We start from the raw sequence: 23,706 nt of genomic DNA on the forward strand, positions 1-23,706 counted from the left end.
AAAGTTTCTGTTAGTTTTCATAAACATGTTTATTCAGCTGTGATAACCGTCTTGATGATGAATATTGGTGTTGAATTATATACAGTCAACCTCGCCTAAGTCGACATAATCGGACTGAGCAAAACACGTTGACTTACGCAAAAGTCGACTTACCCGTAAGTCGACATTTTGTCGACTCGACATTTTGTCGACTGATGTAAATGAAAATTGATTTCCCCTGTACTGAGTAAGTTTTGGATCGTATATCCAAATCTCACTCCTTTTGCCGTCGAAATATGCGTACTGTATCTTAGCAACGATCCTATTTTAGTTCTTGCATAAATCTCGCGCTGATATGTAACCAACGCACAATTGCCAGCTCTCTCGACTGAGATTTTGAGAGAGCAGGATCGGAAACCTCGGCCCGTTTCTATAAACTGTACGTTTTAAACTTAATTTGATAAATCAAACGCAAATTCCCCAAATCGCATGCAACTTTGCGGTTTGAATTAGTGCGTTGCTGAAAAGATTTGCGTTTGATTTCGTATGATCCTGTCGACCTGATTTTTTCAGTGCCAACTGAGTTAAAAATATATGTAGGACTACATTCCTCTCCTATAAGTCGCCATATTTGTTTTGCTTAAATCTTTATTGCCATACTCTGAAAAAAGTATTGTTCTCGCGCTCGGATTCGCAACATTACCGCTCTGTACGGCGCGATCCCGTCTGAAAAAAAGAGAGAAGTTTGTTAATCTGAAAAAACCTCATCCCATTGTCGGACTAATAAAACTTTTGACTAACATTTAAACCTCCAGTTTGTTACCATTTCTTATTGATATTTCGTGAAGCTGCATTGCGTTTTGGTAGTTTGAAACGTGTCATGTCTTTCCCTTGCTATAAGTTCGGTCACGGCGAAAGTTCCGTTTGATATCTTAATTTGCGTACGGAATCAAATGCAAGTCATTTCAACAACGCACTTGCGTTGGTTATTTTTTTTAATTTCTTTTTAGAGATGCAGTTTCAAGTTTCGTACGAAAAACCACAAGTTTTTTCGCAGTGCTCTTGCGTTTAAATACAGCGTTTCGTGTGATTTGATGGACTTGCATTTGAGTTTTTAGAGTTGCGTTTAAACACAATTCGGTGAGTTTCAGTTTCGTACAATTTTCTAGTTTTGTATGATTATCAAACGCAAGTCTTTTCAGCAACGCACTCGTTTTTAAATGCAAAATTGCACGTGATTTGATACACCTGCATTTGATTTTTTTATTTTTTATTTTTTGAGTTGGTTTGAACGCAAAGTTTCTAGAAACGGGCCAGGTTTCTAATTCCGCTTCGGAATAATTAACGTTAGAATATTCGGATTATCGAAAAGGCCTATTTCATATTCGGATAACGAATATCTACTATGTAGGATCTAGGTGAACAAAATTTGTGTGTTTTGCGAATTACGGATCTTCAGAATAACAATCGACTCATAACGTGATTTCATGAACACAAGCTATTATAGTAATTATCCCAGGAGATAAAAATTTCTGAGGAGCAAGGGGATTCCCTTTGGATACCAATACAGGGGAGAATGGAGTGAACGCGGGAGAAGTGGGATACCTCTCATGATTTTATCTCAAAAAAGTTTTGAACTAATCAGATTTCAAGTTATTAGGCATTTGGCATCAGAGTACAAGCACATGACTGCTCTCCAACAACTCTGCGGGAGAGTTTAATTTTGAATTATTTTTCCTGACACAGTTTTTGTATTTTTGTATTTTTTTTTTTTGCATTCAGTGTAAATGTTTTCTGAATATTATTCATCGTACGGCTTTAGCAGGCACTTTGGCATGTTATGTAGGTCTTATGAGTTTCAATCATTTGCCATTAAAAGATTTTGCAAAAATTAGCTAAATTGTGGTATTAGCTGCCATTTTGATTTTTTTTTTTTTTTGGGGGGGGGGGGGAGGGTTACTGGGGTGAACTGGGACAGCATCAATGTTCTACTTCTTCCTGTATTGAAAGATATGATAAAATAGTTCATATAAAAAATGTTAATGCAACTTTCTCTGATGGACCATAATGGATTAGACACTATTGTATCACGTTTTCCAATGAAACTCTTCATGTGTAAATATTCAAACACACACACATATAGGGCCTACACGCGCGAGCGCGCACACACACACACAAACACACACACACATTATTATATGATATGCTTGTAATATTGTCTAAGCCTATAGTTACTGTTCGTCCCACTTCACCTCAACCAATGTCCCACTTCTCCCATGGGGTGGCCCACTTCTCCCGGTTCAGTAAGCCTTTTTAAATGAGTCAATAATGACACAAATATGAGACTTTTAGGAATATCACGTGGCCTAGCATGTAGTCTTTTGGTCCGAGACATGAGTGCCCCATTCTATAAATATCAGAAAAGTTATACGAGCAAATTCATCAAATCACATTTTTTGTCCCACTTCTCCCCACCCTCCCACAGGATATAGTCATTGATAGTAATCACTCAGATGTTGTGTTGTGGAGGAGGAGGGGGTTATCGTCCTGTATCACAAAGGGAAATCGTCATGGCGTTATACCAAGGAGGTATGAGAGAACTCTCATACCTCCTTGGTTATTGTCCTCACGCTATAGCTGTTCCGGGATTGGAGGGGGGGGGGGGGGGGGTTGGTAGTGTCGAGGGGATTTTCTCTTGGGTGATTGTCCTATACTTTATTCGTTATTCCAAAGGTTGGTTAATCCAAAATTGCATTTTCATTTTCGGATTAACGAACCTTATTACATTTTCGTCCAATTGAACCGTCGGAACAGCAGACTTTATTTCACTCTCGGATGAGAGAGAAAATCCACTCCAATAATAGATAAACTTCGAAAGAAAGAAAAAATTTTCCCGACAGAATCACCCCCCCCTCCAAAAAAAGGGACAAAAATCGGATAAGAAATAAGGAAGATATGACATTTTGAAATTTCACTTTTTTTTGAAGAAGACATTTTTTGACCAGTGCTTACGAATATTAAAACCAACAAGTTGACGATGTCATGCTTTCACAATATCATTACGAAAATCTCATATATCAGCTGTATGAATAATTATAAAATTGGTCTTGAAACCACAAACGGAGAACAAAGTTAACTCTGATATTACCTGGTATGGGAACATGCTTTTACTTGCATAAGGTAAAAATAACAATTTTTCCAAAATTCATGTATAGAATACATGAAAAATTGTGGGGATATGACATGAACTCGCTTATTCGAATATTCAAGGATTGATCAAGAAATGTTTTCAAAAAAAGGTGAAATTTCAAAATGTCATGTCTTCCTTATTTCTGATCTGATTGTTATCATATTTGTAGCATTCTGTAGGGAATATTTTTCTCTTTCTTTAGAAAGTTTTTGTTTTATTATTATTATCATTTTTTTTGGGGGGGGGGGCTGTAGCAGACTATTGATTTTCACCAAAGATGCTTCTTATTGATGGAGAGCCAAAGTTCCGAACTTCTATCATAATGATAAATTATCACAAACAAAAGCCGTGAGACATTAAAAATGTAAAAATATTTGACTTCTACTTTGCACATGCCGGTGCACATGCTACGAAAACAACCCCACAACAGGATAATATTGACATTATCCTCCAATTTAATGTAGTTGTCTATCAAACAAGATGATGACTTGAGTTTTTGTAATCAATGTTGTCTCAATTTGCATCGTCATGATTATCATTGTTTGCTTTTTAAATGAATTGAATCATCGTTCGTTTGAATAAGAATTAAATGCCTACACCGTATACACTAGTACATGTACAACGCAACAAGGATTACGGGGGGAGGGGGGGGGGGAGGGGTGGGGGTGTATCTCTGTGGTTTCCATCTTTGTTGTAGCCACTCTTTTCTTATCACGTGACACATAAAGGGCCTTGGACGCACATGCGACTTTACGGCGTGGTTGTTACGCAATCGACCGCTTTGAGATCATATCAAGCATCGGCCATAATTTACTCGGCCTTCTTATTTCTGCACCATACTTTTGTACAGTTTTTCCTGATTGGTCAAGACGAAATAATAAGAAGAGTAAGAATTGGCACCTTTAAACGTCGAGAAATACAACTGTATATCACTTTTCCGAGTGTAGTATCAGTATAGGAAAAGAACATTAATTGCTCAAGTTCACCAAAGTTGCTGTCGTAGAAAGGAACGTCGAGAAATATATCACTTTTCCGAGTGAAGTATCAGTATACCCAGTATAGAAAAAGAACATTAATGCTCAAGTTCACCAAAGTTGCTGTCGTAGAAATGTCCCTATCTAGCTGTTGCGACGCCAGAGCTTGTATTGCTGTGTATTGTATTCAGGTTTGAGCTTTGAATAAAAAATAACAACAACAACAAACTAGGACGCCTTTGAATATTCATTTTCTTCAGATGAAAGGCGCTATATAGATGCTGTTCCATCATCATCATCATCATCATCATCATCGGAGTCATCATCACCATCATCATAATATAGGTTTTCCCGGCCAATTTCGCACTTTTGTCAGTCCATTTGATAAAAGGTTCATTCAATTTAGCGAAAATCCTCGTCACTGCACATTCTGTCATTCAAAATTGCAACTTTGTCGTTCAATTTAGCATTTCGATCAGTGAAATTTGCACATGTGCCTTTCGATTTCGTAAAATGAGCATTCAAATTGGCACGTGCTCTTCAGTCATTCAAATTCGCCAACACTGGCCGAAAGGGGTATTTCAGTCATTCAATTTCGCGTATGGGCAGTCAAATTCCTAACATGTTCATTCAAATCAACGTCATGTTATTTCTTTTTTGAAAAGGTGATAACATTAAACGCGTATTTCTATGTGACTTTTTGTTTCATCCACGCACTGTTAAGCAGTAAAAGTATCATATTTGTTACCATATATAACTCGAGTTTGTTGTTCTGTAACGCCCCTTTTCTTTCTTACATGTCATTTTAGGCCTATGTACCAATACTACAAATTAACTTCATCTTCCTACAGTCATGACAGCACAAGTTAGATGCAGACGTATTTATCAAGAAGACAGAAAAAGAATTATAGGAACATTTCATGATCATTAAACCTTGACTTCCTAGAACTGGCCGACACACTCGAAATAAAGCACTCAACGGCCAGATAAGTTGTGGCCACATGATGCACTATATCTTCGGACTGGAAGAATCACTAAGCACATTGAAGAAAAAAAAAACTGTTTCCAAAATCTCTAAAATAAGTACGAAAATATGAAATGTAATGACGCTTGCAAAACAATAAATATGTTGGCAAAAAACAAATAAAGAAAGAACCAAAGCATAAACATGCGTGCTAAATTGACTGCAAAAGATGTTAAATTGGATGCCCCAAAAATGAATTTGAATGAACGAGTGCGGCATGTCCGTGATCACGTGACTATGTCATTCTAAATTGAATGAACGAATAACGAAATGGCGCTTGTTTTACGAATTTCTATTGAAAAAGTGTTACTAGTAATTAGAATGAGGCTAAAGGTAATTTGAATGCTCCCAAAATGAATTTGAATGAAGAGATCATAAAATTGAACTACCGAACATGTCATCTACTCTAAATTTTGCTAAAAAATTGAACGCAGCAATTATATAGGAATTGGACTGACAAAAGTGCGAAATTGGCCGGGAAAACCTATATTTAGATCAACATTCGGAATGTTCACTATGCACTATTCCTGCTTTTGCCTGAAAGGCTTGTTTGAGATAATCATATCGGATTCACTGACCTGTATTATTAGGATGCTAAGTACTGACTCGCCGATCATTCCTCGGGTTGAAGGCGGAAACTCAGAATCACAGGAGATCGATCCGTTGAAGGTTCTTTGAGGATCTCAGGTAGAATTGATCACTGCACCCAAATGGACTCCCCCTAATAATTTATCTTTGCTCATCGGATGGCATTCCAAGGAGCCTTTCTGGAGGACCCGGTGCACCGTATCTTATCAAGTATGGACCAGGGACCGAGGTTTAAACTGTGTTAAATATCGCATATCCATACCCATGTACAGTACCCAGAACTGCGGTGCAGCATCCTCACCCCCCCCCCCACACACACACACACTTTTGGCTCTTCAAAAAATCAAACTCGATATACAGTATTCTGTTAAAGAAAAAAGAGTTATGTTTTAATTAAAAAACAACCCAACAAAACCAATTGCTTTGCGAAGGTTCCACCCCGAGAAAAGATAAACCCGCCACCAGAAAACAAAGAATATTACGTTCTACCAATGCTGTGATGAGAAAAAAAAGCAAAGAAAGTATGCAGGAGTTAGTGCTTAGTGAGTGTATACAGTCATGTACTACAGTCAAACCTATCTATAGCGGCCACCCAAGGGAGACGAAAAAAGTGGCAGCTATATACAGGTGGCCGCTATAGACAGGTTATTCAACTTCGTGTGATGCATTGCCTACATACATGTACATGTGTCATCGTTGTATACATCAGTAGGTACTTACGTACATCTGATGTGTACGTATGCACACGTGTGTTTCATGTATTGAACAATGCCGGTGGCGGTGTTTATGAAATTGTTGCACAGTAGCATGTGTACAGTCGTGAAGATGACTTGGCCACTGGCCGCGTTAGACAGGTGGCCGCTATGCACAGGGTGGGTCTTTAACAGGGTTTTTCTCTCGGGGGGATTTTTCAGTGGCCGTTAGGACAGTCAGACAGATGGTCGCTATAGACAGGTGGACGCTAAGGCAGGTTTGACTGTGATATAATTCTGGCCGATTGTGCCCCGACTGCTAGAGCGAGATGGGAGAGTTTTACAGGGCGAGTTGCACGGGGTAGACCTCTATGCTGAGCACTGATTGATTATCGTGTTTACATGATTGTGGTGATAATGTACACTCCGATTCTGCGCGCGGCAGCCTCCCCATTCATTCAACACATCATCATTCACGCGTCCACCACATTCACTTACATATTATCCACATTGTAACAGCACATGGTATCTAGCAGTCATTCAAGCAACATCCGTACATTATGGCTGGTATTGACGCGGAGATGGCAGAATATTTCCAACGTTTTCTGCTGCCCATTGCAGCAGTAATCATTGGCATTCGATTAATTGTCTTCATCTACAGGAAAATCTTCCCTCCTGTTTTTGCAAGTTTCTGTAGGCGGGTGAGCAGAATACATCACGAAGCAATACAGAAACACAAGGAGAAGCTGTTTGCTGGAATTTCCTCGCTCTCTCAGGAGAACAAGCGATGCTTTGCTCTGGAAATCGGATGTGGACCTGGCAGCAACTTTGCTATGTACCCGCCGAATACTTCCCTGACTGTCGTCGAACCGAATGAGAACTTCAAGACTGATGTAGCGAGTAACGCGGCGAAATTTTCATCGCTGGAAATCGCAAACTTCCTTGCTATGGGAGCGGAAGATTTGAAAGAGCACGTCGCAGACGGGAGCCAAGACGCAGTAGTCAGTACCCTCACCCTCTGCTCCGTCCAGGACCTCGAGGCGGTTGTGAGCGAGGTCTACCGTGTGCTCAAACCAGTATGTTTGAATTTTTTGGTACATTGACATTGTATTGAAAAACCAGTTAGAACAATGATGATAATAATAATAATGATGATAATAATAATAATAATAATAATGATGATGATGATGATGATATTGAAAATAACATGCCTATCACAATCCTAATAAATATGCATTAGAGAAAAAATATTTGTTTTATAAATTAGTTATGTTAAAACAAACAAAAAAAACCTGGTACAAATTTTTATCATGTCAACTTTTTACCAAAAAGAAAAAATAAATAAATGTTCATCTCATTAAATTCATCAATCTATTGTCTTTGCTATTAATTTATATCTTTGCCATTTGCTTTCCTTTACTTGAAATATCTAAAAAGATGGAATATAGACCATCTAGGTTTGGGTTTTCACCAATCTCACAAATGCTTTTTTATAGTTTAATTCATATTGTTCTGCACAAACAAGACTGAGTTTAATCATTTTGCCAGCAATTAGCCAAATTCTGCATTTGTATAGGGACATTTAATATTAATCATTAGATCCTATAAGGAATTACATTACAAATGGTTTCAATGGGGGGAAAAAGCAAATAGAGAATAAAACTGGATTATAAAGGACTTCTGTATTGAATCTCTCTGATCCATGCAACTTGTTTCTGCCGCAGGGAGGACATTTCTACTTCATCGAACACACGGAAGCACACAAGAAGGGATGCTGGTCCCATATCTTTCAGCGGCTCCTTGCTCCGGCCTTCTATGCCCTTGCCGAGTGCAATTTGACCAGAACCCCGTGGGTGACTGTGGATCGGGCAGGATTCTCCAAAGTCCAGTACACCAAGACTCAAATTGGATCCCTTCCTAGCCTCTTCAAGTGGCATGTGTTTGGCTGTGCTGTCAAATAGGAGGAAAAGGCGATAGTGGATTTGCTCCTTTCTTCAGATTTTTTCTCTTTTCTTTCATAATAGTAAATAAGCTTTACAGTTGAAGGAAGTTTGCTTGTTTGTTTTCTAAGGAATTTGACCGAATGATTTAGCAAGGAAAGTGTTTGTTTTAATTAAGTTTGGTCTAGTGCACATGACTTTCACCTAGTAGCACTGGCTAGAGTTGAAGGTAGTATTTGCATGATCTAGACAAGCTGTAGATGTAGGTTTTTTCTGTCTAGAAATGTCTGCATTTCAGTAATGACAAATTCAGGTTTGATCCTGGCCCAGATATTCTTTTTTCCCCTTCATATCCATTCTGAGACTGGTGTGTCTTCTTTCTATCTGCATTCCAAATTGGGATTGTTTTTTATTTTGTTTTTTATTGTTTTTGTTTTTGTTTTTGTTTTTTGTCAAACCTATCTCCGAAGAAAACCAAAAATGCTGCATTCAAAGATGATGAAATTCAATGCAGTGATCTCATAGTACTTGTACAGGCAGTTGTACAGAATATTCTTGAAATTTTCAAAGAAAACATGCTATGTCTGTATGTTTTCACACCCACCAATATCATGAATGTAGATCACATTGTTGACATTATGCCTTCGATAAGTCATTACAATAAGATTGTGTTGGGATTTTGTTTTGGCGAACTAATGTCATTTCTGTTTTGGCTTTATGTTTCCAGCGTACTCGGACACTGAAATTGCTATGACTTTTCATTCTGATCAGCACAGATGATAGCGAGCTTATTACAATATGCGCTTTTGTTAATTTTGTATTTCCTGTAAGAATTCGAAAAGAATAAAAGATTGTACATGTATTAGAGTTCATTGTTGCTTGCTGGGCATGGTGATGTCAGATGGATTGAAATTAGTAGCTTTGTATAAAAGAAAAAGACAACCTGCTCTAAAGTGGTACCACATCTTGTGAAAATATCCAAACTAAGCAGCCCATATTAAGTAAATGTAGATATCTGAGTGGACAGGGTACTCCAAGGAAACTCTATAGTCGCACTATTTTCAGACTGAAAAGTTTTTTGAGAGCTCTACCAGCACTGTGAAAGTTAACCTCCATAGAGAGATAGGATGCTGTAATATTGATTACTTCACCAGTATTATCATGAATAGAAATAGTAAACATGTTGCACATAACCAAGAGGTAGTTCTTTTCAAACAAGTATTTCTGTAAAAATCATTTTATTGCATTATGATTAGAAATGTAGTAAGCTGTAATGTAATGATGGAAATCTGTAGTTTTACAGAGTAGGATATTGATGTCAAGTATTGAGCTGCAGAAACCAATGGTAGGGAATAAAAAAAAGTAAAGAGCTCTCCTAGTCAAGTATACAGCAGTGTATGCTTAGAATTCAAATGCACTGGTACTGCAATGTAAAATGTCTTCATTGCTTGACTGGCAAGCCACACCCATTTTGAGTTTAAACTAAATGCTCTTTTAAGTATGTACATGTAGTACAGCTTTCCACTGTGAGTTCAATGTTCATTGTATGGCAAACATGCTCAGCTTGTTAAACACAGACCCTTGTCCATTCTTTGTAGACGACAGCCACAGAATAAGTTTTGTTATCTGCTGATTGTAGGGTGAAAGTGCACATTATTATTGTCAAATGGAGTGACTAAGACAGTAGCTAGACATTCATTTATTAGCTGTGAGCATATTGGTTGGTTCTGTACCAGAAGTACAAGTTGTACCTTGCATCATGTAATTATTTTTAGGGCCTGCGCAACGGGAGGGTTGGTGATGATGGGTTTGAGTGGCCCCCCTTTTGTTTTTGCATAATACTACATTGTAGAAGTTTCTAAGAATTGAAGCATGTGCCCCTACCCCCCCCCCCCTGAAATGGCACCATAAAATTGCACTTAAACCCTTTTTCTCAGCTGATTAAACCCGGAAGTGACACCAGAAATATAAACTGCTCCCCCCTCCCACTTTTAAAAACACAGTGCCAGCCCTGATTTTAACATACATTGTAACAGAATATCCCAAGTGATTGGACGTGATAACCCACAGTTTCTTTTGGTGATAATTCTGCAGAGAAGAAGATATATGGAGGAAAGAGATTGTATAAAAGTAGTTCATGTTGCAGTTTTAGAGCTAAGACTATTTCTACAGATCTCCTTTAAAACAAGTCACTTCATTATGAAGTGTGGAAGAGTATAAAGGTTACTTCGTCTGAAGATAAGACTAACAAGCGGCTCTTTCTGGAGGAGAGTGGAGACCTTTGGACTTTGTAGGTCACCTGCCTTTAAATCTCACAGGCAAATAGAGGTCTCTTTCATTCAGAGCTGTGGAGGTTCCAATGACATGAATTTGTAGCCAAGCACCTTGCATTTGTACCACGTGCTGCCACAGACACAGCGTTTCTATGCTGAACTTGGGGAGCAGAACTCTAAATAAGCTGTTCAAACAATTCACCTGCATGAGGCACATTGTCACAAGTTGGTACCATGGCAACTGAAGACAGTGAAATCGGGGACTATTTTCGGCGATATGTCGTTCCCCTTGCGATCCTCTTTCTCTGTCTCAGAGTGTTCCTGTTTGTCTTCAGACGGTATCAGCCGGTTATATACGTGAAGTTTTACGACGGCTATGCGGAGATGCACCACAAAGCCTTCAAGGTACAGAAGGAAAAACTCCTCTCACAGATGTCCAGCTTCGGGGCGAAGATGGACGCAGGAGACGACAAGAGTGACCAGAACAACAAGAGTGACCACAGCGGCAAGAGGATACGAGCAGTGGAGATTGGCTGCGGACCGGGAGTGAATTTCGGCTACTACCCTCCAGACACCTCGCTGACCGTCGTCGAGCCGAACCGTCACTTCATGAAGGCCGTTGCGGAGAACTCGGCTGCGCATCCCAACCTGCGGGTGACGGGGTTTGTCTGCGCAGAGGCGGAGAATCTGAAGGAGCACATAGCGGATGCCTCACAGGACATCGTGGTCAGCACCCTCGCCTTGTGCTCAGTCCGAGATGTCACTGCTGTCATCAGCGAAGTTCACCGCATCTTGAAACCGGTGAGTTTGCATCCTAGCTGTCATTTATTGTTCGATTGTTGTTGTTGTTGTTTTAATAAATGTAAGGTAGGTTTCACTGCATGATAAAGCCTTTGCCAAAATTTACTATTTTCTCAGTGTTCCTCACAATTTACTGTTATCTACAATGTATTATGTAACTTGCTCCTGCCATAACAGGTGCAGAACTTTGAATTGCTCTTTGACACAAACTGTTTTGCAATTCAGTCTACAAAGCCTACTTATGGAAGAACACACACTAGAGTGAAAGGGTCCCCAAAACAAAAATGTAAAATAGGAGGGGTAGGGTGGAAAAATGTCTTTCACTGTGACTCTGTAGTGTGTGTGTGTGTGTGTGTGTGTGTGTGTGTGCGCCCGTGTGTGTTTCTTTTTTCTTTGTTTTCTTTTTCTTTTTATTAGTACAGTGTAGTTATCAGTGGTGAAGGCAATATAATGTGTCATTGGCCGCGCGCGGGGAGGGGTAAGTTTTTGGTGGCGTAAAGGTTATAGGATTTTGTCCGCAGTTAGGAGTTTGATGAGTTTTGTTTGATGAATTTGAATGTGTATTTGGAGCGGTATTGGGTTTGGGCGGACGATGCTTTTCTGCATATGGCCCATTACACGCTTGTATGTTGTAGGTATCAATTTGGAAGTCGTTTTCATTAGGAAGGAAGGTGTTATCGCTTCGGGTGTGTTTGTGTGTGGGGTGTATGTGTGTTTTGGTGTTTGGTGTGTATGTGTGTTGGTGTTTGGGGTGTATGTGTTTGAGGTTGTGGTGGGGGTGTGGGATAGGTTTGAGTGCATCGGGGTTGGTGGGGATGGGGATTTGATTTTCAATGAAATGATTTCATTCTAGTTTTGTCTAACATATTTTTGTTGCTTTTTTTTAATGTATATACCCTTGTATTTATACCCTTATATACTTGATTTATAATCGAGTTGTTATGTTGAAGAGAGATGATTGGCAGTATAAGCATACCATAGTCAAAGATATATATACATGTATACCATATTTTTTTTTTTGGTACTCGTGTCAATACTTTCTCGTGAAGAAATGGTCAGTAGGATTGATTTATAATCGAGTTGTTATGTTGAAGGGAGATGTTGGTAATGGATTTGTCTTTTGAATGGCATTTGTACCGTTTTTATGTTCATGTTACACCCAGAATGGGTTGATTTATGAATGATTTGAATGAAATCAATAAAATATCATTGAAAAACAAAAGTATATATCTTGGGGGGGGGGGGTATGTGCTTTTTTGTGTATGAAGAGGAGAAAAAGTGCGTGCATTTGATGGAGCTTATTCTACAAGAGACAAGAGATTGTGTTTATGTTCACCTGGAATATCTACACATGGTACTAATCCCATTGGTTGCAATATCTACCAGTGCATATCACTGATGAAATGATTGTTTTACCAGAATATTTTATTTTATATAGCACCTAAATAGATCCTTGTGATTTGATTGGTCGTTTGATATTGATCATTTGTCCCATTTTAATAATTATGTTATCATATGTGCAGTTTAGTTAAAAAATATTGCAAATGCCGTTTGATTGTGTATCTTGTCCCTACCCTTGGTAATTGTTTCATCTTCACAAAAAAAGTTGTGAAGGAAAATACCAGTACCTAACTGGCTTTACTGTTGGTATATATTACAGTGTACATCCTTGATGAGGAAACTGGCTGTATGTATGACCATTAGTTAGTCTTCTTGAATGTGACTGGGTACCAGCTAAAAAGTGAGTTCCAGGGTTTAGCTTTTCTACTGGACTGGATTGCCCCCCCCCCCCCAAAAAAAAAGAGAATGCAAAACTAATCCTGGCTTGAATGACCTACGAAACCCCTTACCATTCTCCCTCTGTGATTGGTGCATCAGCCAGTGTAATTGGAAATTAACTGTGAATGAACAAGTGTCATGAAATTACATTATGTACGTATCATAAAATTTTAGTATTCCTCAGCGACTGTTGTTAAGGACCGAGTCTTCTTTTTATCTGAAGCTCGTGAGTGCCACCCCCCCCCCCCCCCCCCCCGAGAAGACGACAATTTCTCATCTTCTTAATTTTGTGTCTGATTTCCTTCTTGCTTTAAAGGGAAGTTGAGTGGCAATTTATGTATTGCAGGTTCATGGGAGACTTGCAAGGCCACAACATCATTGTGTCATCTAACTTATGATCCTAGAGTCATGAAAACATTAGATTCTGAAAAATCTAAAATGACAATGTGTAGATCTGTTAATTTTATGCCACATTGCAATGAAACCTTTGTCATGTGGGTTGTCTATGTTGTTGCTCAGGTAATAGCTGGTTGGATAAGGAATCTAAACTTTCTGGACTGTGAAATGAATCAAGTCTTGGCAGGCAACAAGAATGATGAAGTTTTTGTGTGACAGTATTCAGTGAATGCTCTCAATAATACATGATTCTTATTTTTCACATCATTCATAGATTGCTGAATTGGGTTCAGTTCAACACAATGTGGTCGGCTAATAGAATTTGGCAGCTTTTTGGTTCACAAAAAAGTGAAGATCAATATAATTGTTCTCAGATTATCAGGCTGGTTGCATTTGTAAAAATGCATCCAGTAAATTTGCACATACATGTACATGGAGTGTTTGTCTGACTGCAGAGATGAAATGCTGCAGGTATCATAAAAAAAAAGAGGAAAATTTAGACAGGAGTTAAAGTCTATGTAGTAGTCTCTGTCAACAGGCTCTTCATTGATTATCATTAATGTACATTGTGATGGTCTATGAAGAAGGGAAAAAAAAAAACACATTGCATCTTAACAGTCAGCAAAACTTAGGAACCAGGTACCAAGCAAGGGTACTGATGGCAGTCTGTGCATACATTTTACATGTAGTCTGCATAAATAGCCATGATATGGAAAATTCACACAATGAGTAGCTATATAGACAGAGACTCCAACTCTCCCGTTTTCGACGGGAGATCTCCCGCCGAAAATCAATTTTTGCAAAATCTCTCGTTCTCCCGCTTGAGAGTTAATTTCTCCAGCCCTGGCTCTTTGTCTCCTGTTGGAAAGGATTTCTCACTTATTTCTATCGTATGTCACGTATGTTGAAAAAATAAGCCTTAGATAGCACCAGAGAGCATCTAGAACCCTGGGGATTTCATGCTTCGCACACATCAACTTGGAATCTCCCGTTTGCTAGGGCTTTCAGGCGGGAGAATCTCCAGAGCAGAAGGTGCTTTGGGTTGGAGTCTCTGTATAGATGCTGAGCCATTCTTTTAGCAAATCACATCAGAGCCACAGAAGAAGTGAGAGTCTGAGACATTATGAAAGTTTAAACAAGATATGGAACTGCACTATGAAGAGGTCTGATTTGTAGCAAAGAAAAGTCCAGCTTTAATGATTTAGTTTTTAAAAACAGTAATTTTCTGTGTTGTTTGAAGGTTTGCATGGTGAAGTAAATGAGGAAGAAAGATTTGCGGTGACACCATGTGTATGTAGTCCTTAATCGGATCGCTGTTTGGCAGAAGAGCCTAGAAAGAGGAGAAACGAAGAGGGAAGCGACATATGGGGGTTGTGAGGAGGGCAGAAAGTGAAGAGTGGGAGACAGTAATGGGCTAGAGGTTGAAGTTGCACTAGTGGACACGGTAGAGAAAGGAACACAGAGAGTGGTAAGGAAGAATAGTGTGAGAATCAAGTAGGATGTTCGGACATCGTTAGAAGGGGAAAGATGAAATAGAAGGGAAGAGGAAGAGGAAGGAGTTGAATGTTGGAGAATCATGGAGATAGGAGAGAGCAGTAAAGATTCATCAAACCAAGAGAAGAAAAACGAAGTCGGCGAACAGTGTGACTATGGAATGCGGAATCAATGGAGAAAGGACGATTTTCTGTTGTCTTCGAAATCATATGTGAACACCATAATCTAAGTGAGGGTAATTTGCATCAAGTTAGCCATGACTTCAGTGGGCAAGTCTGATTTATGGATTTATGCCCCCCCCCCCCCCCCCCGATGTTGTAACAACCAGTTCATGTGTGCCCACAAAATACTGATGTCAATACTTGTGAACGCACTGTGAATGGCATGCATTGGTTATTTCTTTTATCTTTTATAATATTGTTTATGATCTTTCTGTTTAAATGGATTGAGGGAATGCGGCAGTATTGTTGTGTGGATACAACGATTTGTTTCAAAGTTTAGGAATTTAAGTTTTGATGCCACCATTGCTGGATGAGGAGATCATCAGATTTCATGACGTCAGATATGGGCAACATTATAGAAAAGACATGAAGAGATTTCAATTTTCATTTTTATGGCGTGATGTGAAAGCAATTTTTTTTCAGAAAACATTGCAAATTATATTACCCTTAAAATTGCAGTATCAAGAGGAGGGAAAGTGTACTTTTCATGAAAAAATAGAACTTTGCAAAATTCTCTGTGCATTTTCTTCCTATCATTGTCCTTGCATGACATCACAAACTGGTTTCTCTGCATTTTCTTTCTATTGATGCCTGTGCACGACATCACAAACTGTTTTAGTTTTCTCATCCAATGACAGGGGCACCAAAACTTTTAAAATTCGTAAGTTTTGAATGGATTGCCGATTTTTCTCAAACTTCACAAATGTACAGTTGGCAGCAGAATTATTCAACCCCCTTGCATTATGGATGCTCTGGCAAACTGAATATTTAACATTAATTACTATTACTAAATCATACAAATGGTGAACAGAAAGCTTATTACAAATGCTAAACCCGATCAATAATCTTTGATTTGCATATTTATTAGAAGGATAGTTAGAAACTTTGATCATTCATGCATGAAGAGATACGGTCCAGTGAGCACATTATGATCATTTTAGACCTTTCTGTGATCACTGAAGCATGACTTGTTATGGTCTGATGATCACAATTAATTTGTTTTGTTTTTATGGATTTTAAATAATATCTTGCCATTCTGTACACAACTCTTAGCATTTCAATGGGTTATATTCATTTTGACATGACTTAAACTTTGAATTATTAATATCATGGCTAAACCTCTGTACAAACTCTATGGTGGCAACTTTTACTAGAAATTAGTTCATTTAAATATTTTTGTACAATGAAAAATACCAATTGAAGTATTAAGAATCCTAAATCAAATTCAGTCATATTGTGTCAATTATCAAAACATTTAGTGAACAAACCATGTTCAATGAAGTATTTCACGTTTCGCTTTGGTGATTACCGAAAGGACTGAAAATGACCACAAATGTGCTCACTTGACCATATTTCTTTATGCATGAATGCTCAAAGTTTGTAACTAGAATGCAGATCAAAGGCTACTGATCTGTTATTTACTTGTAACAAACTATCTGATCACCGTTTGATGATTTAGTAATAATCTACCGTTATAATGTAATTCATTATGCCAGAGTGTTCAAAATACAAGAAAGGGGTTGAATAATTTTGCTACCAACTGTATTTTACTAAATTTGCTGCATTGACTGATGTCAATCCACAAATGTGTGGGATTCATTTCCTTTTAGATACATGCATTGCACATGTTGCAAACTGGTCTGTTGTGATTACAGTAGATGTAAACACTTTTTCCAATCTTGTTTGCTCCAATCTCAGGGTGGCAGGTTCTACTTCATTGACCACACCGCGTCCGACCCCGGTGACCTCTGGTGTCGTTTCATGCAAGCGGTCATGGGATCCTACGTGCAGTTTGTCGCCCACTGCTCTCTCACCCGAAAGCCCTGGATTGCCATCGACCGGGTAGGATTCTCCAAGGTGTGCTACACTAGGCAGAAAATCAAGGCCCTTCCAGCTATCTTCAAATATCACGTCTATGGCTACGCAGTGAAATAGTGCCCCCTCGGCAACCTCTGGCATGAAATCGTCATTAGGGCAATTGCAGGTGACTGAGCAGTACATTGTGAGGGCGATATTTTATGACCCTGCAACAACGAGGGCAGCAGACATCAGTTCTTCATCTGCATCACTTGAATATTTTTGGTTTACTGCCTGTGCTGTGTAGTTTTATGAGTGCCATGTCAATTCATTAATACAAGAAGTGGCCTGAAGGCATTCTCAATGCAAGCAAAATGTACAACTCTTAGCAAATCAGAATAGAAAGTGCACATGGGTCAAATTTTTTTTTTTTTTTTTCAGTGTAGTAAAAAGATGCCATCCCCTCTGACTGAAATATGTGGTGCTTTTGCTTTCAATGCATATAGTCTTTTGTAAAGAGATATTTTAATTTTTTTTTGTTCTTTCTTTTTAAAGAATACATTGATGCTATTGGGTATGATACAAAGCTAAAATGCAAGATTTTGAATTTTTTTTTCTTCACAAGTTAGTGTTTGTTATATAATTTGTCATTGATCTTGATAATGCGGGTGATATGACAGCTCCTGAACAGTTTCCTGTCAGTATGTATACTGCCCTCTTCCACTTCATGTAAAATGCCAGGTGTCTATCTGGGCCCTCCCACCTGAGATTTAAGTCCACTAATCCAACCACAAAGAGGATTAAAATGTGATTAAAGTTGTAAGCCTCACAGGTTGAATAGGATAAGACCTTCAGACAGTAAAGAAACCTTGTTTGTACCTCTTTGTTCCACTACAGTGGTTTGGTCCTGATTTACTGGGAAATCCTGTTCCCTTTGTCCACACTAGATGGCAGCACACTTTGTAGGGCTTGATTCCAGTGCTCTCTGCTGAGTGATTGGCAGGGTGTTCTGATTAACGAGTAGTGTGGCAAAATTAGCATCATGTTCCTCTCAAAGCAATCAGCTCCAGTGGCGGCTGAGAAACCAGACACCAGCAGGAATTAAACAGGAGCATGTCGGTGAATGCGCAACATGAAATGAAATTGCACACTGACCCGACATGTACCCTTCAACGCGATGACAAGATGTCTTGCGTGGAATCCATTTGATACTTCCGAAATGAAGCACAGCCATGCTGCTGTCCTGTATTTCCAGCAAATCCAGGGTCTGGTTTTGACAAAGCACTTGACAGCAAGTGTGCCTTGCAACATTAATTTTGGAGGCAACAAGATGACAGCTGAGAGACAACAAAATGGCTTTTGGTAGTTTTGGTCATTGCCATGGCAACCACAGTCATTTTAGATAACAGCAACTGCAAGCCCCTGGATAAAGAGTGGCTTAGGGTGAATTATGCAAACCAACTGGTTATATCGTGATTACTTCAAGGAAATGGATTAAAAGTTCCTGAATACATGAGTTGAAAGAATTCACTTATTCCTGCCATCACATATGATTTACCAGCAAACAGTTTAAAAATCGATAGATTACTGTTTTGTTTATTCATGTAAAAGAGAAAGAAAAGGGGAAATTGGGCACTTGTGAGGCTATGACATCTCTACATGTCATTTGCATAAGTGGTCTTTAATTGTGTCACTGTGTATGAAAAAAAGATGAACATGAAACTAATTTCAACTTATTCATGCAAAAATGTTACTTCAATTGCTCAGGTAAGGGTGTGTATACAAATGTATGTATTCGTTTTCACCTAGCTTTCAGAGAACATTACAAGCTATTGCAATGCTTTTTAATCACAGGAAACTGATGGCTAAAGTGTTGTCCCTAGCTGTAGAGCCTCATATTGCCTACCTACCTACTGTGTAATGCAGTAATGAACATGGGCTATGAGACACAGGAGTTCATTGATTATCATACCAGGTATGGGTACTACCGTACCTGTTCAGATTATTAAGAATACAATTAGCCTTGAAGTGTATTAAGGTAAATGCAAATAAAAGTTACATATTAATGTCATTACATGTTGTAATGCTTTGAGCTACACAGTGAATCTATTATGATGATGATTATTATCACACCTACTGTCTTTGTTATTGTTATAATTATACTACTACTACTACTACTACGAATTGGATCATCATCATCATCATTATTAATATTGTGCATTTGGAAACTATACATGAGGTATGTCATCAGTGTATTACATTTTTAAAGGGGAGAAAATGTGTCTGTACTTGGCAAAGTTCAGCACAACTTTAGGCATAAGCAAAAGAGACTAGTGAAACAAATTACTCATACCAATAGCCTATAGATGTATTACGACTGCACGCCCCCAAACGTGTGTGTCACACGCCGCACTCTTTGACAGCGCTCCAGATCAAGCAGAAATACATGTGTGACCAGATTTGCCAGTATCAAATGACTGATGCCATCAACGGGGGAACACTTAATGAAGATTACTCTCTTTTCAAGGTTAATTGCATACTCAGAGAGCTCAATCTTGTAGTCTGGTAATTTTGACACATGTTCCTCGGTATACTGCACCGGCGTATGCCTACATAGAAGCGACAATGTTCCATCAAATCGTGACTGCAATCAAAGCATTTCTTTGAGCTATTAGAAAGGTTTTTGTTGAAAGGAAGACTGGAATATTAATTTAACCTGGTGGCCTATGTATTAAGTCTATGGGGATTTCAGAATTCAGAATGGAGTGGGTTAAAATCACCAACTTGAATCCACTTGACATGATATAGTTGCAATGTCTGTCTAGATAATGAGGTATTTAGCCTTGCTGGATACATTATGTTTATTAAAATCTGCAAAAACATGTTTTGACTTTGTCATTATCCAGTTATGCTGGCAATTGCAAGTGTACCATTTGAACATGGAATTAAAACTGAATTGTACCCTATGGATTTTCAGTAACAGGAGTCTTTTTTTTTTCCTGATGTATTCTTGATACACTTTACACATGCCAAAAACTTGCATTGCAATATACCCTGGTAATGAAATTATGTGATATTATGTGTTTATATGTCTTACCATTAATGCAGATATCTTGCTAACTACAACTTTCACAGTGTATGTACTTTTCTTTCATTCTGTCTTTATATATTATGACAATCAGTCATAGTGAGAAAGTTTTAATTTGCCTTCATTATAAGGGAACATTTGTTTTCACATCTCAAAATGTATACACAGAGACCTTGTTTGCTGGGTTGTTATAAAAAAAACAAAAACACCCAAAACCCCAAAAACCTTGAGCATCAATGCAATACTTGTCATAGACACCATCGCTCCCAAGTAGTGTTGATATATTATTATTATTTTTTTTTTTAACTTCCTTTATCATATTATCCTTGTAATGTTTTATCGTGAAAGTGTAACCAATGCGATCTATTTTTCTGTTGTGTATTTGTGGTTCCCTTGCTCAATACACGCTCAATATCAGTGACAAAGATTTGTGCAAGAGTATCTTGTGTATTCCTACATGCATTGTTGTGTATCTCAGACTATCGCAAGCATAATTATCTTTTGTTCTGGTGTTCCTACAAAATTAATCTGAGTGTGTTACAAGATTATCTTGTTGATTCCTACAAATCTCAGAGCATCATTCAAATGTCTTGTTTGCTGCGACAAATCTCAGAGCATTAGAAGAATATCTTGTGTATTCCTACAAATCTCAGAGTATTACAAGTATATCTTGTGTATTCCTACATATCTCAGAGTACTGTAGAATGAGGAATGTTAGCGTGCATTTTGATTTCGCGAATTTTGCGAGGGGCAAGATTCACAAAATCAAAATGCACGTGAAAGTTCTTGTCTTCACCATATGCATTGAATGTTAGAGGCAATTTGCAAAAATGTCATGCCGCAAAAAAGGTTGTCGGCTCCAATTCGCGAAAATTTCATGCTGCGAAAATATCGTGATTTACAGTATTGCAGTTTAATATCTTGTCCATATTCATACAAATCTCAGAGTGTTCCTGTAAAACAAGGAATGTTCACATGCATTTTAATTTCGCGAATTTCACAAGGGCCAAGATTTACGGATTTAAAATGCACACAAAAGATCTTGTCTACACTACATATGCATTGAATGTTAGAGGCAACTCATGAAAATTTCATGCTGCAAATAAGGCCGTTGGCTCCCATTCACAAAAATGTCACAAAAATATTGTATTTTACAGTATTTCCTCATCAAATGCAAATATTATCTCAGTCTGGGTTAAGTGCATTTTCTACTATAGTTTTTAATTAGCTTTCACTAATTATGACAGTATTCACTTTTGTCATTCCATAACTACATTTGTATGTCCGATTTATGATGCAACACGATAACCTCTCATTTTGTACATTTTAGTGTGCCTTCAAATTTCTTCTTGTATTTGCGTGCTGTATTTCAAGTCCTGGAGACTTTCAAGCTTTACATGGAGAGGTTTCAGATTTACACAGGAATTTGTTTTGTACACGAGTGTAGAAACATTTTTCATGCAAATCTTGTTAAGTTTGCAAGCTTGAGAGCAAACTTTTAGTTCTTATTCCTCAGACAATATTTTGCAAATCACTGTTGGCCAACCCCTGGCAGAGGCATTTTCCAATCGAAGTTGGGGTCAGCCTGAATAGGTGACCTCTAATACCCCTTTCATAAACTCAATAATGCGGATAATATCCACATCATTTGGTCGTAAAATCGGAGCGGGGGAAGAATTATCCGCTTTTTTTCGACCCTTCTATTAGCTGCGTAATAGCAGCATCGGGACCAGATTTGGAGTTTATATTTGTGAACGCACAAATAATGCAGATAATTGCCGGGGTGCGGTCAAAACGTCACCTGTCTTTCCCGCAGGAGGGACGTGTGTAGTCACCATGACGATTATCCGCCATTTCAGGACGGGCGCTCGTAAAAATAATGCGGATAATTTTCAGAGTTTGTGAACGCATTTTTTATTGAAATGTCCGCATTATTCTTAGGCGGATAATTGGAGGATGAGTTTATGAAAGGGGTACAAAACATGAGTCATGAAATATGGTCAAACCTGCCTTAGCGGCCACCTGCCTATAGCAGCCACCTACCATATATAGCCATTGAACCCCCCCCCCCCCCCACCCCCGAAAAGTGAAGTTGGAGGCCTTGTATGTAGCAGCCACCTGTCAAATGCAGCAAGCAGCCACCAATTTTTTATCCCACGGTAGATTTAACCTGTGTATGATAGCGGCCACAAATCCATATGGATCTGTAGCCGAGTCGATAATGCAGCATGCTTTTATTCAGCATGTTTTTCGTCTTGTAGCTGTGTTGGTCATAACTATGTATGGCGAAGAGTTCAAAGATTGCCACTGCTTCACTCTACCCCCATGCAGGCACAGTACTGCATGCATGAAAAGCTTGCTCGTTGTATGCACACTCGTATGCAATAACAGCATTGATCAATGCGTGAAACACATGCATATTTACTGTTACATGTAAGTGCGCATAATACATGTATGTGGTACATGTGAAATGTCAGAGAACTTGTCTTTACAGGCCACCTGTCTACAATGGTCACTCTTTTTGTCTCCCTTGCGTGGCTGCTATGCAGGGCTGCACACTAACCCATTATTTCTACTCAAATACAACACAAGACACAACAGTGCATAAAACATTTATGCCTAGTACAGTGGTAGTTACAAGTTATGCTCATTTTTTATGCCTCCGCCACGAAGTGGTGCCGGAGGCATTATGTTTTCGGGTTGTCCGTCCGTCCGTCCGTCCTTCCGTCCTTCCGTCCGTCCTTCCGTCCGTCCGTCCGTCCTTCCGTCCGTCTGTAATGAATTTTGTGGACAGGGTAACTACCAAAACCTTTTGAGGTATCCTAATGAAACTTGGCATGTATGTGTATTAGGGGGTGAAGTTGTGCCTATCAACTTTTGGGTGCACATGCTCAAGGTCAAAGGTCAAAAGGTCAAGGTCAAATGCTCAAAATTTTACAATTTCCCCCATATCTATGCAATGCCTGAAGATATTTTCTTGAAACTTAGTGTATACATGTACTACCCAATTAAGATTCTCTGGTGAAAGTTTGGGGTCATGAGGTCAAAAGGTCAAGTAAAATGTTAAAATTTCACTTTTTTCTCTGTATCTTGGAAATTGTTCAAGGTATCTTCATGGAACATAGTGTATATGCATCTACTGACTGGCAGTGGTTATCTAGGGAATTTAGGGTTCATGGGGTCAAAGGTCAGGGGTCAAAGGTCAAGGGCAATACTTCAAAATCGTACTATTTTCCTTATATTTATGCAATGCCAGCAGGATATTTTTTTTTTTGACTTGATGTATGCATGTCTAACCCAATAGAGATTCTCTGGGATTTTTTTTTTGCCAAGAAGGTCAAAGGTCAAAAGGTCAAACATCAAGTGAAAGTGCTGAACTTACTTTTTTCTCCATATCTCGGAAGTGGCTCAAGTTATCTTGAAACTTAGTACATGCTGAATTTATGTATGTTCTGCCTGACAGTGCTTCT

The 23,706-nt window shown here is 38.7% G+C and overlaps 2 protein-coding genes across 2 annotated transcripts; both read left to right on the forward strand.

Moving 5' to 3' along the window:
• The first annotated feature begins 6,983 nt into the window (after positions 1–6,983).
• Positions 6,984–8,745, forward strand: LOC139722807 (thiol S-methyltransferase TMT1A-like). Its single transcript, XM_071634101.1, has 2 exons — positions 6,984–7,523; positions 8,172–8,745. The coding sequence occupies exons 1-2, from the start codon at positions 7,008–7,010 to the stop codon at positions 8,406–8,408; spliced, it is 753 nt and encodes a 250-aa protein (XP_071490202.1). The 5' UTR covers positions 6,984–7,007; the 3' UTR covers positions 8,409–8,745.
• A 1,771-nt stretch (positions 8,746–10,516) lies between these two features.
• LOC139721846 (thiol S-methyltransferase TMT1A-like) lies at positions 10,517–17,286 on the forward strand. Its single transcript, XM_071633168.1, has 2 exons — positions 10,517–11,461; positions 17,050–17,286. The coding sequence occupies exons 1-2, from the start codon at positions 10,895–10,897 to the stop codon at positions 17,284–17,286; spliced, it is 804 nt and encodes a 267-aa protein (XP_071489269.1). The 5' UTR covers positions 10,517–10,894.
• Positions 17,287–23,706: the final 6,420 nt, after the last annotated feature.

The sequence above is a fragment of the Diadema antillarum genome, unplaced genomic scaffold (genome assembly GCF_040938485.1).
Source record: "Diadema antillarum isolate AM-2024a unplaced genomic scaffold, OU_Dant_1.0 scf00000014, whole genome shotgun sequence".
NCBI lineage: Eukaryota > Metazoa > Echinodermata > Echinoidea > Diadematoida > Diadematidae > Diadema > Diadema antillarum.

Coding starts and splice junctions, on each gene's coding strand:
- LOC139722807 (XM_071634101.1), top strand. CDS start 7,008: ATGGCTGGTATTGACGCGGAGATGGCAGAATATTTCCAACGTTTTCTG. Junction 7,524..8,171: donor TCTACCGTGTGCTCAAACCA/GTATGTTTGAAT, acceptor TTTCTGCCGCAG/GGAGGACATTTCTACTTCAT.
- LOC139721846 (XM_071633168.1), top strand. CDS start 10,895: ATGGCAACTGAAGACAGTGAAATCGGGGACTATTTTCGGCGATATGTC. Junction 11,462..17,049: donor TTCACCGCATCTTGAAACCG/GTGAGTTTGCAT, acceptor CTCCAATCTCAG/GGTGGCAGGTTCTACTTCAT.